General features: G+C 51.7%; 1 protein-coding gene across 4 annotated transcripts; it reads left to right on the top strand.

The window, feature by feature from the left end:
• The first annotated feature begins 142 nt into the window (after nucleotides 1-142).
• LOC120961600 (nucleoprotein TPR) lies at nucleotides 143-15,739 on the top strand. Of its 4 annotated transcripts, XM_040385428.2 has the most exons (9): nucleotides 143-252; nucleotides 770-1,030; nucleotides 1,339-7,316; nucleotides 7,535-7,699; nucleotides 7,774-8,699; nucleotides 13,491-13,864; nucleotides 14,022-14,548; nucleotides 14,650-14,812; nucleotides 14,902-15,739. In XM_040385428.2, exons 2-9 carry the CDS (start codon nucleotides 865-867, stop codon nucleotides 15,147-15,149), a joined length of 8,547 nt encoding a protein of 2,848 aa, XP_040241362.2. In that variant the 5' UTR covers nucleotides 143-252; nucleotides 770-864; the 3' UTR covers nucleotides 15,150-15,739. The 4 variants fall into 4 exon arrangements, with proteins under 4 accessions (XP_040241362.2, XP_040241361.2, XP_040241363.2 ...); XM_040385427.2 differs by having other exon boundaries at nucleotides 159-1,030; XM_040385429.2 differs by having other exon boundaries at nucleotides 159-1,030; nucleotides 14,037-14,548.
• The last annotated feature ends 18 nt before the right edge of the window (nucleotides 15,740-15,757 follow it).

Raw genomic sequence — 15,757 nt, forward strand, 5'->3', positions numbered from 1 at the left:
TGCTGTTTTCGTCGATTTTAGCGATTCGTCGTTTCGGTCGAGTCGATAAAGCGCCGCGTCAGAAGGAGACACATAGAGCAAAAGAGCGAGAAGTAGTGCATTTTGACAGCTCGTCTGGGTTCGGGCTTGTTCCACGGGTCGCTGGTGTAGAGGGCTTGCGAATTATTGTTTCGTTCATTTTTCCAGCAGACAGACGTCGTAGCAAGCGTTCCTCCATTGGGAAAGTGCATTTCCAGATATCGGATAAGATCGGTAAAATCTACGACTAAGCGGGCGTTTCACAGTTAGAAAAGAGTTTATTTTTGTTTTGCTTATTGAAAAAGTTAATCCCAAAGTTCAGGCATTTACTTTCGATGCGAAGTAATCCATTCGCAGGGTAGTTTTCCGATGGACAAGCGACGACATGTTTGTCTCTGTGAATGTGTGCGTGTGTCCGGCGTGAATGAAATATAAATGCTTGTTTATAAAGCGAATCACATGAAAGTTTTGTTACGAGAAGCGTAATAATTAACAGAGCGCATAATTATTAAGCTTAAAAATCATTGCGAAGCGTCACAACCCAAGTAGGAAACAGCAAGCAGTACCGGTGGAATTGGGAAGCTTTGTTCCTCCTCCCGGCCATCGGAGTGTGTGTGGCTCTGTGCGTGTGTGTACGCGTGTATTTGTATATGTGACTTGTGCTGTCAAACGAAGCAGCATTAGCGGCGACAGTACCAACACCAAGCATCGACGGCGACGAAGTTAACGCGTTGCTTTACCTGAATTTCAGAACTACCATAGACTTTGCGCCCGCGTGATCGTCTAAGTGTAGTGTGTTTGCCATAGTTTCTACAGATCAGCTCGCCCATCTACTGCACTGCAAATATGGAGGTCGACCAGGAGTCGGGTGTGCTGCACTCGATTTTAAGCCCCGAAGAGCTGGGGGCCATTCCGGAAGCATCGATAAAAAAGATTGAAAGCGCGTGTGAAAAGAAGTTTGAGGACTTTCTTACCGCAAAAGCGTTGTGCGAAACGACAAAGACTGACCTAGGTAAGTGGGAGATGAGTTTGCCATTTCATAATGTTTTTTTTTATGTTCACGCGAGCGCCTGGCACCAATGTTCGTAGCTTCTTCTTTCACACGCCAACCTGTGTGTCGACCTGTCAAAAGGCTGCTATCCCGCTAGAAAATAAGCGGTCGACGCTCTTTGACGGGGCGCAAATTTGTTTGGTTAAGTTTATTTATGCCCAATTCTGCCCATCCCCCTTCCCGTGGAGCCGGGCAGTGTTCTATGCTGTTGTAGTGATGTGCACATTAATTTCAACGTTTTGCATCATTTTCCTCTTTTGTACTTGTAGAAAAAAGCAAAGCAGAGTATGAGAAACAAATAGAGCTGCTGACACTCAAGGCGGAAGATGAATCGGCCAAATATCACTCGTCCCAGCTGAGCGTGAAGGAGATGCGTATCGAGCTGGAGGACGTGAAACAGGAGCTTTGCAAGGCGAAGGAAAAGCTGTCCTCGAACGAGGTCGAAAACGATCGGTTCCGCAAGGAGCGCAACCAGGCGATGAATGAACGCGACGCCATGGACAGTGCGCTGAAGCGGAAGGAGCTGGAAGTCGAGCGGCTGCACCAGGATGTGCTCGAGCTGGAAAAGAAGCTGAAGTCGGCCAGCGTGGCCAAATGCGAAGCGCTGGCCAGGCTGGACGAGATCGTTAGCAAAGAGCACAGCCTTGAGTTTAAGGAGAAGCGCATGGATCAGGAGCTGTCGATGCGGGACCATCAGATCGCCCGCCTGACGCAGGACCTGGATCAGGCTTTGCGGGAGCTGCAGGGAATCCGGCGCGATCAGAACATCAAATCGTTGACGGTGGAGACGAAGCTGTCGGAAAAGAACGAAGAGCTGAAGATCGCTCACCAAACCAACACGTTCCTGACGGAGCAGAACACGGAACTGTCATCGAAGGTGGAGGAGCTGGCGACCAAAAACATGAAGCTGCGGACGGAAATGTCCACCATGATGGAGCACTACCGGAAGGAGCTGGATTCGCAGAACCGGCTCTGTGAGCTGCTGCAGCAGGACAAGCAGGACCACCTGGAGCAGACGAAAGAGCTCGAGTCGGCCATCACCGCCCTGCGCCAGATGCTGAACGAAGCGACCGAGTCGTGTGGTACGATCGAGACCGAGAAGAAGCAGCTCGAGCTGAAGCACGCGGAGGAGTTGGCCGGCCGGGACAAGTCGATCGGTGAGCTGCAGGAGGAGCTGAAACGCGCGAACGAGCTGCTGGCGGCGGCTCACGAGGAAAGCATAGAGCACGCGGTGGAAAAGATAGCCCCGTCGGCAGCTGCTACCAGCCGCATGCTGAAGACGGGTATGTCACTGACGGAGGTGTACACCCAGTACGTCCGCACGATGGAGCTGCTCCAGCAGGAGCAGAAAGAGAACGGCAAGCTGAAGCTGCAGCTGCAGAACATCCTGCACGAGCTCGAGCAAAGTGCGCCGGAAATATCGCGCCAGCAGAACGAAAATCACAATCTAAGAGAGGCAAACGAGGAGATTACGCAGCAGCTCAACAATCTGATCGCGAAGAGCGGCGAAATGCACTCGGAGATGGCGGCGGTGCGGGAGAAAATGCGCATCGTGGAAGCGGAAAACAAAAACTTCCGCCAGGAGCGGGCGGATCTCAGCCGGCAGATCTGTCACCTGCTGAACGAGATCGAGAAGATGCAAAACGGTGTCATTGCGCCGGACATCGAGCTGGCGGGCACCGGCAGTCCGGGCGAGCTGATCTCAAAGAAGCTGGTGACGTTCTCCAACATCCAGGAGCTGCAGGACAACAACGTGAAGCTGCTGCTGGTGGTGCGCGATTTCAGCGCTAAGCTGGAGGAGATGGAAAAGGTGCACAACTCGATGAGTGCGGCCACGTACGAGGCGAAGCTGGAGGCATGCAACAAGCGCATCAACGAGCTGAAGGATACGGTGGAGAAGCATCGCAGCCTGCTGGAGCAGTGCAGCCAGCAGCGAGATCGGTACAAGAAAATGTACCACGATGCGATGCGCAGCTACAATCCCGCCTTCTCGACCGCCAGCATGAACGGCGGCAACATGCAGAGCGATTCAATGATGGACGGGCTGGATGAGGTACCGCTGGCCAACAGCAGCACGGCGAACGACGCGAACGTCAGCAACAGCAGCAATCAGCTGGCCGCACTCGTGGCGGAGAAGGAGCGCAAGGTGACGGCGCTGGAGGCCAACCTGCAGGAGCTGCAGAAGGAGCTGGGTGGTGTGAAGAAGGAGTATGAGGCTTACCGGCGCGAGAAGCTGGCCAACGATAAGGCGGTCAATGAGCAGTTCGACAAGTTCCGTACCGAAATCCGCGAGCTTACCGCAAACAACGTGAAGCTGATGGGCACCAACGAATTCAACGCCGAGCAGAACCGCATGATATCGAAGAACATCACGACGTACAAGAACCAGATCACGGCGCTGGAGGAGCGTAATCGCAACTATGAAGGCACGATTGCCAAGCAGGAAGCCTCCATTATGTACCTGAAGGAGGAGGCGATGAGCGCACAGTCGAAGCTGGCCCGCGCCGAGGTACAGCTGGAGAATCTGAAGCAGGAATGCCGGATTCTAAAGGATAGCGAATCGCGCCTGCAGGCGGAACGGGAAATTCTGAACCGCGAACGCTGCAACCAGAATCTGCTGCTAAACAATCTGGAAATGATCAAGGTCAGCATGGAGCGGTCGGAGAACGAAGGCAGGCAGCGGCTCGAGTCCCGGCTCGACGAGACGTCGCGCGAATGTTCGGCCCTGCGGCGGCGGTTGCAAGAGGAGCAGGATCGGTTCCGGGAGCAGATGGCTTACCTGCAGCGGCAGGTCGAAACGGCACAGAAGCGGATGGACGAAGAGGTGGCGATCGCCGAGGGCCACCAGGCAGCGCTGCGGGAGGCTCGCGATGAGCTGGAGATCAAATCGCGCAAGATCGACGATCTGCAGCGCAAGCTGCAGGAATCGCTAGCTACGAACGACGAGGACAATCCCGTGACGCAAGCGAGACGAAAGATTCGCGAGCTCGAACAGGCCCTGGCGGAGAGTGCGGTCGAGGTGGAGTCACTGCAAGGGCAGCTGGCAACGGCCCAGGAGCACATCAAGCAGTACGCGCAGCTGTCCGAATCGGCCGAAAAGGAGCTGAAGGATCTGACGGAGCTGTACAATCGCACCAAGCAGACGAGCGAGCAGGAACTGGCGGAGGTGCGAAAGAGCGAGGAAGAGCTGCGCACTCAAGTGGAAGAGCTGAAGACGCAAATATCGTTGAAGCTTACCGATGAGCAGCTCACCACCGGTGACCAGAATTCCGAACTGCACAAGGTGCAGCTGGAGCTCAAGAGCACGCTGGAAAAGCTGACCGCGCAATCGAACGAGCTGCGTCAGTATCGTGATAAAACCAACAACATATCCGATGAGCTGCGTGCCTTGGGAGAGCGGTATTCGCGCGAGGTGACGGAGCATTCGACCGACATTACGCAGCTGGCAAAGCTGAAGGAAGAGATGCACCGCACGCAAGCCCAATTCGACGAGCTGAGAAAGCAGCGCGACCAGGCGCAGGAGCATCTGAAGACGAACGAAGAGTGCTGGAAAAATCGCGAACAGATGCTACGCACCGAAGTGTCCCAGCTCGAAGAACAGCTCAACAGCCTCAACTCGCAGAATGCGGCCCTGCACGACCAGATACAGAGCCTGAGCACTCGGTTCTCGATCAGTGCCGCGGCGCTCAACCAGTCGGCCGTCCTGTCCGAATCGGCGACCAATCCGGACGATTCGATGGGCGGCGCGGACGCTTCCATACTGAACCGCTCGCTGAACGACGAGGAGAAGCAATCGCTCGAACAGATGCTGCAGATCATCAAATACCTGCGCAAGGAGAAGGACATTGCGGTGGCCCGGTTCGATGTGCTGCGGTCGGAGAACGTGCGCATACAGTCGGAGTTCATGATGCTGCAAAAGAACTTTGACGAGTCGCAGGCGGAACTGAAGCAAATGCGCGAGAACGTCGACACCGAAACGGTAACCGCGGCCAAGCACGAGGAAATCCTGCGCAAACTCGACACGTACAACGCACTGACGGACAGCAACCGAGTGCTGAGGGAGGAACGGGACGGTCTGAACCAGAAGGTGCGAGAGCTGTCCCAGCGTTTGCTCGATGCAGAGGATAAGCTGTTCCCGCTCGAGGAAAAGGTGCGCGAACTGACGGTTAAGCTGGAATCTTCCACCAACGAAAATACGACCCTGCGTATGGATGTGGCGCGCCAGCGGCAGCGCATGACAACGCTGGTCGAACGTTCGTCGAAAACAAACTCGGACGACTGGAAGCGCATGCAGACGGAGCGTGAAAATCTCGCCAAAATGCTGATGGCCGAGAAGGAGCTGCTGAAGCAAGCGAACGAGGAGCTGAACACGCACAAAGTCGAGCGCACGAGACTGGAGGCGGAAATGGGCACCGTTAACAAGAAGCTGCAGTCGGCCAACGCGCTGGTAAAGAAGCTGTCGGACGATCTGGAAGCATCGGCCGTCCAGGCAACGGAGATCGAAACACTTCAGGCCGCGTTGAAGACTGCGGAAGACAACCTTGCGGATATGCGCATCAAGGAAGGCCAGATTCGAAAGATTGCCAAGCGCTACAAGGATGCATTCACGGAGCTGAAGCGTGAGACGGACGCGCGGAAGGAAGATGAAGCAGCAGCAGCAGCCGGAGGAGGGGCAGGAGCAGCTGGTGCTAACGCGGCAGCCGGTGGTTCGTCCGGTGATGGCAACGCTTCCACCGGTGATGCAGCGGCTGCAATGCAGGAAGCAGGAGCAGCGGCGGACTCGGAGGATATGCGCAAACAGATAGCGACGGCTACCGAAGAGATTGACACGCTGAAAAAGGAAAACGAGCTGCTGCGGGCGAAGCTGGAGAAGGCCGAACGCGGCATGGACATTATGAAGGATGCGAAAAACCGCATCCTGGCCCTGACGGAGCAGAAGAACAATGCGGCACGGGAGCTGAACGCGGTGAAGTCGCAGATGCAGCAGCAGCTGGATCAGATGCGCGAGGAAACGGACACGCTGAAGGCACAGTACGAGGGGCGCGTGACGCGCTGCGAGAAGGAGAATGCGGACGCCGATCGCGAAAGCAAGGACGCGATCAGTCGGCTAACGAGGGAAAACGAGCAGCTGACGATTCGATTGAACCAGCTGAACCGGCAGCTGGGATTGCAGCAGGCGGTGGCCAAACCGACGACCAGCGCGGTTGGTGCGGGCGCGTCCGACAAACCGGTGGGCGAAAGTCCCCGCACGGCGAACGTGAAGCCGATGGCCGGGCCCAGCCAGCAGCAGTCGGCTACGGTTACGCCGAGGCGGGTGAGCGAAACGCCGCTGGCCAGCATCCGGCCGATGGCTGTGGGTAGTCGCACCGCCGCCGTGCTCCCGACGAGCCAATCGAGCAGCGCAAACGTTGCGATCGTGCAGGGTTCGTCGGCGTCCGCAACGGTGTCGACCAGTCCGGCGCAAGGGGTCAGCGTATCGGGTGGATCCGCGGCAAGTACGGCAGCTTCCGGTAGCGGCAGCAGCAGCAGCAGCAGCGCCGGTAGCTCCCTAGTGGCAGGTAGTGGAGGAAGCGGACCGGCTGGAGTGTCCGGTACACCGTCGACCAGCGGTCTCACCACAGCGCTCGTTCCGCCCCAGCAGCAGCAGGTGCACAGTGCAACCGCGACCAGTAGCAGCAGCAGCAGCACCAGCAGCAGCAGTTGCAGCGCCACTGGCGTCACCAATCCGATTGGTTTGAACGAATCGATATCCTCACCGACAAGCTCGCACACCGACTACATGCCGGCGACCAGCTCGGCCAGTGTGGCCGTTGCAGCAGTGCCGCCAATGGGCACGGCTTCCACCTCCACGGCCGAAAGCTCTTCCTCGTCTTCCAGCACGTCCACGCATGCGGAGGGGGAAAATGCACCTCAAATCGCCCGACCGGACGACCAGGCCCAGCAGCAACAGGTGCAGCAGGCCGCCGTAGCTATGGTGATGCCCCATGTCGAAGGAGTTGTTGGCCAGCAACAGTCACCGCAGGCTCATCTGTCGCAGCAGCAGCCGCAATCGGCGGTACAGCTTCAACCACTGCAGCAGCAACAGCAGCAGCAACAACAGCAGCAACAGCAGCAGCAGCAACAGCAGCAGCAACAACAGCTCCAACAGCAGCAGCAACAACAGCAGCAGCAGCAACAACCGCAGCAGCAACAGCTACAGCAGCAACAACCACAGCAGCAACAGCTACAGCAGCAATCATCAGCTCAAGTAAGTGGCTAGCTACTTAAACCAGCGATGTAACGTGAATAAAATGCTTCAGTCTCATACCCGTAGCAAATAGGCTTAAATCTTTGGAAACATAAATAAGATCTCATCATTTAGTGAAGAGGAAGCAGCCTTCAATTCTTCAATTGCATCATACTATATACTGCTTTATATATTTACTATGTTGTATTCATGCTCTTCTTTCTTTTTACTTGTTATAGGCATCCTCCAGCAACACCGTAACCACTACACAGGCCGGTCACAAGCGACCCCGCGACGTAGAAGGTGACAGTTCGACCGATAACGCTGGCCAACAGTTGGTCAGTAAGCCAGCGCCGGCAAAAAAGCGCCTTCGATTGGTGCAAGTGGCAGCAGACGGGTTCCAGGTAAGGGTTACCAAGGCAATAAGCACACTATCAATGAGTGTTTTCATTGGACGCATTGTTTCTCTCTTGCGCAGGGTGTCAGTGAATCTGGCTTAGATGTTGAGTATCAAGTGCCGACATCTTCGCAGCGCGATCAAGAGGACGACATAATCGTGGTCGACTCCGAGGAGGAAGACGACGATGATGATGACGACGAGGAGGAGGAGGACGTTGTTATGGCTGACGAAGGTACGGCCGAAGCGGACGATGGTCCGTTCGATGCGTACGAAACGGAGGAGCTGGGCGTTGCGGGCGGTGTTGGTGCGTACGACGAAGGCGAAGGGCCGGACATCGACGAGGATAACAACATCCAGTCCGCCAACAATGAGGTCGACGTGGACGAAGACGAAGCACCGAATCCGTGCGGTACCACCTCAACCACCTCCACGTCGACGTCCTCCACCTCGTCGTCCACGCTGTCCGCCAAGGTAATGGATACGACCGCGGACGTGGAAACGAGCAGCACCAGCAGCTCGACCGTACCCGCCGGCGGCAGTTCCGTTGCCGTAGCCGGTGCCTCCACCTCTACGGAACCGTCCTCCGCTGTCGAAAGCGGCGCCAGCACAAGCTCGACAAGCGGTGGCAATACATCGAACGATGCGCAACAGCTACCGCAGATCCAAAGCACTACCGGGGCCAGCCACGGCGAAGCATCTGCTGCCGGTCAGCAATCGTCTTCCTCTTCCTCGTCAGCCCTACCGTCGGGCGCCGCTGCGTCCTCGACGGGAGCGGGCGGTACCGCGGCCCAATCGCAGGCAGCGGCAGCAGCAGCAGCCGCGGCTGTGGCGGTCGGTGGCAGCGGCGTTTCCGCCGCACGGCAGGTGGTCAATCCGCTCAGTCGCCAGCAGCAGCAGGCGGCTCATCTCATGCTGATGCAGCAAAACTACGACCACCACGAGGGTGCGGACGATCGCATCGTACCGAGCACACCGACATTGTACGCGCCTCGGCGAACAGATGGGTAAGAAGAAACATGCACAGAGAGACCGTAAGTTACCGTGTGAGATATTTGGGCTGGTTGTTGGTATATACTAGGCATGTGTAAAATGAACGAGAATCGCACCGTTCGAACAGTTCGGTAAAGTGCACGCACGAACGAGGTTCTTAACAAAAAGAACGACCAGGACTTTTGGAAGAAACTGACTACACCGAACTAGAGTTGGGCAAAACGCACAAAAAAGCGGAACTGGGTCCGGACGATTCCAACAAATTACGGACCCAGTTCCGAAGGGTAGGTTCAATCCGACAAGCCGGAACCGCCCGGAATCGTCCGGAATCGTCTGGAATCGTCGGAATCGCCCGGAATCGCCCGGAATCGCCCGGAATCGCTCGGAATCGCCCGGAATCGCCCGGAATCGCTCGGAATCGCCCGGAATCGCCCGGAATCGTCTGGAATCGTCCGGAATCGCCCGGAATCGTCTGGAATCGTCGGAATTCCATTTCATTTCATGTCATTTATACAGTGCATAACCTAATACAAATAGATACAAACAGTAACACAAGATGGTAGCGTCCATATCGAACGATATCGAGGAACTCAGTGCGCGACATTCCTGGCTTAAATGTACGACAGACAGCATTGACATATGCGCGGCGGCCGGAACTTCAAGTTCGTCTGGAATCGTCGGAACAGTCGGAATCGACCGGAATCGGCTCTACTATTCACTACTATCGATTGACTACGGTTCCGCACGATTCCGGACGATTCCGGTCGATTCCGGGCGATTCCAGCCAATTCCGGTCATTTCCGACTGTTCCGACGATTCCGGACGATTACGACGATTCCGCACGATTCAAGACGATTTCAGACGATTCCGGACGATTCCGGACGATTCCGACGATTCCGACGATTCCGGACGATTCCGACGATTCCGGACGATTCCGGTGGAACTAGCAATTCCTTCTCTCTGGAATCGGAATCGGTATCATACTTGCCGGAACCGGAGCGGAACCGTGGGTGCGATCCGCGGAACCCATCTCTACACCGAACGCGTTCGAACGTACCGTTCAGTGTTCGACGGCACACATAAATGTGGTAATGAAACGTGCAAAATCATATTGCTTTCTCGCTCTTTCTCGCACCGTGCGAACGGGTCGTCAGAGATCAAAATGTACCCTGTTGGTGTTGAAATCGTACCCATACAACTCAATTCCTCGAACGCCGTCGAATTTGTCCAGCAGTGTTCGATACGTGTGCTGTTGGTGTGGAAATCGTATCTATACGACTGAATTCATCGAACGCGTTCGAACTGGTGTTCGATCTGTGTTCTGTTGGTGTGTAAATCGTACCTACACAACTGAATTCATCGAACGCGTTCGAACTGGTGTTCGATCTGTGTTCTGTAGGCATGGAAATTATACCTATACAATTCAATAGATCGAGCCCGTTCAAACGGATTAGTCATTGTTCGCGAATGAACTGAACTGAATTGATTGCGCTCATCATGTTGATCCATATTTAAGTAGTTTTTTTTAAAATAGAATCCTTAAGTGTGTATAAGGCATGGGGTACAATATATGCAGGAGACATTTTTGCTCGTATTAGTTTTTTACATGCTAGTTTTGGTCGGTTTTGCGATGAATTGTGTTGACCAGACAGCCGAGTGTTTAATGGTTTTAAATGATTGGTTACAACCGCAGAATGAGTACTTCTTTGGCTACAGTATGCGTCTATGGTGGGTAAATGAAAAAGATAACGAGCGTTCTTTGTGAATAAAAACCTCATGAAACAAAGAACGAAAGAATCGTCGTTCGTGTTCGGTTCTTTTTGGTGAGCGAACTAGTTCGTTCGCGTTCGGTGAAAAGAATCGTTTTGCCCATGCCTAGTATATACCATCATCTCTTCGCTGGGAATGAAAAGCTCTTAACGTTTTCGTTTTTCCTTTTGGTCCATTTGCTTCAGCAGCAAAGTTTGTTAAATGAGTTCATTGGTTGTTTTCTTAATGTATTAGCCACTCATACCCGTTCATGCTTTTGTATTTGCAAACTAATAGTAAATCTTACTAGAGTTAGACTTTAGCCTCTTTATCCTATTTCATAATGATTTGTTTTGTTGTATTGAATGATTTCTATCAACTTTGCTCAGTGTTACTAAGGTAACGTTCGCCATCGGTACGTGTTGTCATTAAATAGTACACTAATAACATCATAAACATTTCAAATCAAGCTTGAATTTTACCTTTGTAGCCCTTCATATTGCCTCATTTCAGCAACAACTAAAATCATACATTAAAACGTACTTTTTTCGACGTTCGTTAGTATTAATTTTGGTAAACAAAAATTCGCATTAAAGATCCCTGCCATATACAACTATTATCACATATGATTAAGCATGTATTCGACCGGTGTTTTGGTGTTGTCGCAGCACAATTTTAATTAATATTTTTTAACACGTTGATTGTGGCAGCACGAAAGGAGGAATCATAGCACATTTAATTGCTCAACACATAAGTTTAATTTCCAGTTCAACGTGCACAGACAGAGTCAACGTGTTAAACAAGGAAACACATCGATCGTAATCATGATCTCTAGTGGAGGAATGGAATGTATTATTTTAATGATTTGATTGTTAAACACGAAAACTGAAAGCTTTGTGTTTTTTTAGTCAGAAACTCTCATTCTAACCACGTCTCTCTATCTCTCTTTCTCTCTTTCTTTGTTCTCAACATTTTGCATACGCCCTAGGCCATAAGACACATCGCCCACGGGGAAGAGAATGGCACACTCGATAGCACACTTTTAGCTTGTTTCTTTCGATTATTATTATTTTTTTGTGAACCAGTAAGGAACTCACTTCAGATAATGCCACGAATAGATAAAAGTTAGAAGTCACTGTGTAAGGTCCAGAAATTCAGGTAGAACAAGGGCCAGAGTTGCACACTGTTCAGATATTGAGGATAGCTTATTCTGTCCCGTGGGTCAGCTTATTTCGGGGCGGTCCCATGGCACAGTCGTCAACACGCACGACTTAACAACGTGCCCCTCATATGCGACCGTCTCCCCGTAGCCAGGTACTGACTGTATCCGGCTGCGTGGTTCTCAATAAGTTTCACACGACTGTCAAAGGCCAACATGACCACGTAGGTCGTTACGCAAATAAGAAGAAGAGGAGGTTATTTCTGGTGTGTTTCTACTATATATACACAATACATATGCTATGTTTTATGATTACAAATCGCATTCAACGAATAGATAATTTGCCGTCAAGCCCTTGTTAAAGCATTCCAAACATTCGCGTAGTAGTGGATTAAAAGAAAAAAACTGCAGTTTTATCTATTCTTTTCCCTTTTTTACTACTAGGCACTAGATAGCTAGGCACTGAATGGAAAACACTTTAAATATGTTAATGTTTTCACCATCTTAGGTCAACGATTACATTGCTTTACTGTTCCAAATTACATTCGCAGGAAAATGGGAAGAGAAATCTTTCGACAAACATATTCCTTTACTAGGCTCTTCTTAAGTTTTTCTCACAAAAATTGGATTGAACACGCTCAAAGGGCACCGCAACCACTTCATACTATAGACGGTGGCTCCCGAATCGCTCCAAGAATAGACCGTTTTCCGGGTCAGTTTTCAATGTTACCAGCATTGTTTAACGCTCACAAGATGTTTTTCAACCGCTGATCATATATTTGTGGCAGCAGAACTGTTGGAAAACATCTCGCAAGTGTTGAACAATGTCGCTAACAAGTGAAACTCACCCAGAAAACGATGTAAGATATGTTTTGAAACAATTTTCGATTTCCATTTATACTATACTTAGTTGCGCACCTTGATGCAAAACAGGGATTATTACATTTCTGAGCGTGTTTAATCTAATTTTAAAATGAGCAAATGTCAAATAAACTGACTTCTTTTAGTGTTAGGTGAAGAATTTTTAATAGCGTACAACAGTGTGTGGCAGTTTAGCTTTAATAAGATTCTTGTTTGTTTATCCGTGAACATTGTACAGGCGTCGTGTGTATGTTATAGGTGTTTAGAAGTAAGTTTAAAACAGAACAGTTAGACTATACTAGGGTACATACGATCAAATTCTCCAATATATACGTAAACACACGCTCCGATATACTCACCACCCTATCTGATATAGCAGACATTGGTGACACATTATCCAAAGGAAAGAAAATTAAAACAGCAGATATTCTTGCTTTTTATGCACGTAGAGAACTGTTGTTATCTGGTGTTGTAAGCAGCAATGTCCGAAAATAAAGCCATCATCCCAAAAAAAAAAAAATCACATTCCACTGGTTGTGTAATTCCTATTCCTGTAGAGACACAAAGACAAGAGAGAAAGAGAGACATTATGCGAGAGAAGATCGCGAGAAAAGTAAAATATAAAATACGACGTTTTGCTTTGATCATTTCAATCGTTTCGGTTTGTGCTTTACATTTCAAAGGAGGCTCCTTTTTTAACCACCCTTAAGCGCTAGCCCTTCAGAAGCATTCAAACGGGCCGCATTGCTTCGCATGTAACGCTGTTATGGGTCATGTTACCGTTACCTTTAGCTAATGAGGAACACTTAATGAAGGTGTTACAATGTTTTCTGCTGTGTGATATCATAGTTATGATCACTTATCCGGCGCTACAACACGCCTTGTGGGCTCGTTGACAGCCGTTTAGCTGTTCCTAGGGATCGTTCTTTAGTTAGTCTAGTTATGTTGTTTCCTCCAATGTGAGTGTGTCTGTGTGTGTGGCATACACTAAATGCGCGTTATGTGTGTTCTGTTCCCATTTCCCGTCCGCTTTCAGCTTCAGCGTAGGTTCGCCGCATCCGCAGGTACCAACGGCCCGCTTTACGTTCAGCGAAACGTCGGCCAGCCGTCAGTCGGTGGGTGTGGTACCGACCAGTGGTGGTAGTGGTGTGGCCGGCGGCAGCAACGTCAGCTTACCGGAAGGCATCGACGATACCCGCATTGATCTGTCCCAGCTGGACGAAGCAACGGTGGCCGGCGGCAGTGGACGCAGCGTACCTACAACGCCGCAGCATACGACCCACTCGTCGTCGGAACATTCCATAATGGGTGGCCTGTCGGCGGCGGCCGCGGCAGTAGCAGCCGGTGGGCCGACTAGCAGTGGCGAAAGCCAAGTGCCCGACATTCTTGTCTCGGGTGCTAATATCGGAGGTGAGTAGAGGGTGAGGTGGTGGTTGTCTTGTCACTTGTCACTAAAGCTACGTTTGTCTATTTGTTCTGTGTTCTTGTCTCCCGCCTTTTGTGTGCACTTTGTTGTACTTGTCTGCGTTTCGCGGTACCGACGAATATGTGGCCCTAACGTGTGCAGACGGTTACATCCCAGAGTCAACAACGAGCAGCTCGATCGATCCACTGTATTCCTCCGAAGCGCAGGCGTCCACCGATGCCGGCGGCCCGGGGGCGCTTGAACGCAGCGAACGAGAGCTGCTGGAGGAAGATGACGATCTGGTCGATGGTGGCGATTCGCGCAGCATCGGTGCGGAAGCTAACGCTACCATCGGCGGGGACGATGTGGACGACGATGACGTGGACGGAGACGTAGATATGGAGGAGCACAATACCAGCACCAGCACCACCGCCAGCACGTCTACGGGCAAGCCACGCGGAGGGCCGGCATCGGCGGCAGCAGCTGGGTCGCAGTCAACTGCAGCGGCTCCGAGCACATCGGCCGCCAGTTCGGAATCTCCTGCCACCGGCACGGCCCAAGCATCGGGTTCCGCCAGCGGCAGCGGATCTTCGTCCGCCCCGCGTAAAAACGAAGCCGATGCCGGTGCTGCCGACGATGGTGTCAGCTCCGAGGGTGAACATCTGAACAAAAGTTTAGCTCAGTCGCCGGTAAGTAGTAGTGAGCTTCCGGTGGTGGGAGAATGTGTGAGATGTGTTGGCAGGAGATTGACAAACGATTTGTGTTCGTACTTTTTTTTGTTTGGCCGCAGATGGAAGAAAGCAGCGAGGCTGATGTGTTGGAAACTCCGAGCAGCAACATGCGCTTGCGCTCTTCCTCCACCATTCCACGCGCAGCGACAAATGCAACCACCCGACGGGCCCGTCGTATACAGCCACGGACTCTGAATCGAATGCCTTGGGACGAAGGCAGACGTAAGCTTTTACCCGATCAATGTGCTGCTGGGCTGAAGTCAATAGCTAATGGTTTTTTTCTTTTGTTGTTGCCCTGTGCCTCCTTCCAGCAAATCGCTCCGTTGCCCAGTCGATGGGATCTCCTCCGCAGGGTGGGCATCACTACCAACCTCCTCACATGATGCAGCAACATATGCACATGCAGCAGCAGTACCAGCAGCAACAGCAGCAGCAGCAGCAACAGCAACAACATCAGCAACAGCGACAGCAGCAACAACAGCAACAACAGCATCCGCAATCGAGACGCGGAAATCAACGCGGTCGTGGAAGACGCTCTAATGCTTACCGATATCAGTAAATCTGTGTGGAACTGTGGTGGACGGTCGTTTATTACGTCCTGCACTTAGTTAAGCCCCGTACTCTATATACTACTCTACATACAGCTCAATACAGCTGTAGCATCGATGCCGGTGGGACCGTGCCGCACCGCCTACTACTACTACTACTACTACCGCTCACAATGTTGATTCCTATCGCGGGTAAAGTTCGCGGCTTAGCTTATGAAGCGAATTAAAAGACAAACGTTCTGCATTCGACGAATGCAGGGAGAAGGCAAAAAACATTCACAAACGAGAGGAGTGGCAAGTTTAATCATTTCAAAAAATGTGTCCCGATGGAATTACTTGTAGATTCGCTAGCGTTAAGGGGCGCTCCTCGTGTTTTGTGCTAAGGTGTGCTAATTCTAATGATTTTCCTTCTGTAAACTTTGTGTGTTTCCCAACGAGCATCAGAAGAGCCCGCCAGAGAAGATGGATTCTTTCTTCGCACAAGTATAAATGGTCAGCGCGCTAATGATGATCAGCTAGCTCTGTGCGTAGGTAGACATGTACCGCATTAAGCGTAGAATTGAAAATGAAATATAGAAAGTAAAAATATCTGGCTGATTAATGGTGGTGTGTTAAGGGA

This window comes from Anopheles coluzzii, chromosome 2, assembly GCF_943734685.1.
Source record: "Anopheles coluzzii chromosome 2, AcolN3, whole genome shotgun sequence".
NCBI classification, from domain to species: Eukaryota; Metazoa; Arthropoda; class Insecta; order Diptera; family Culicidae; genus Anopheles; species Anopheles coluzzii.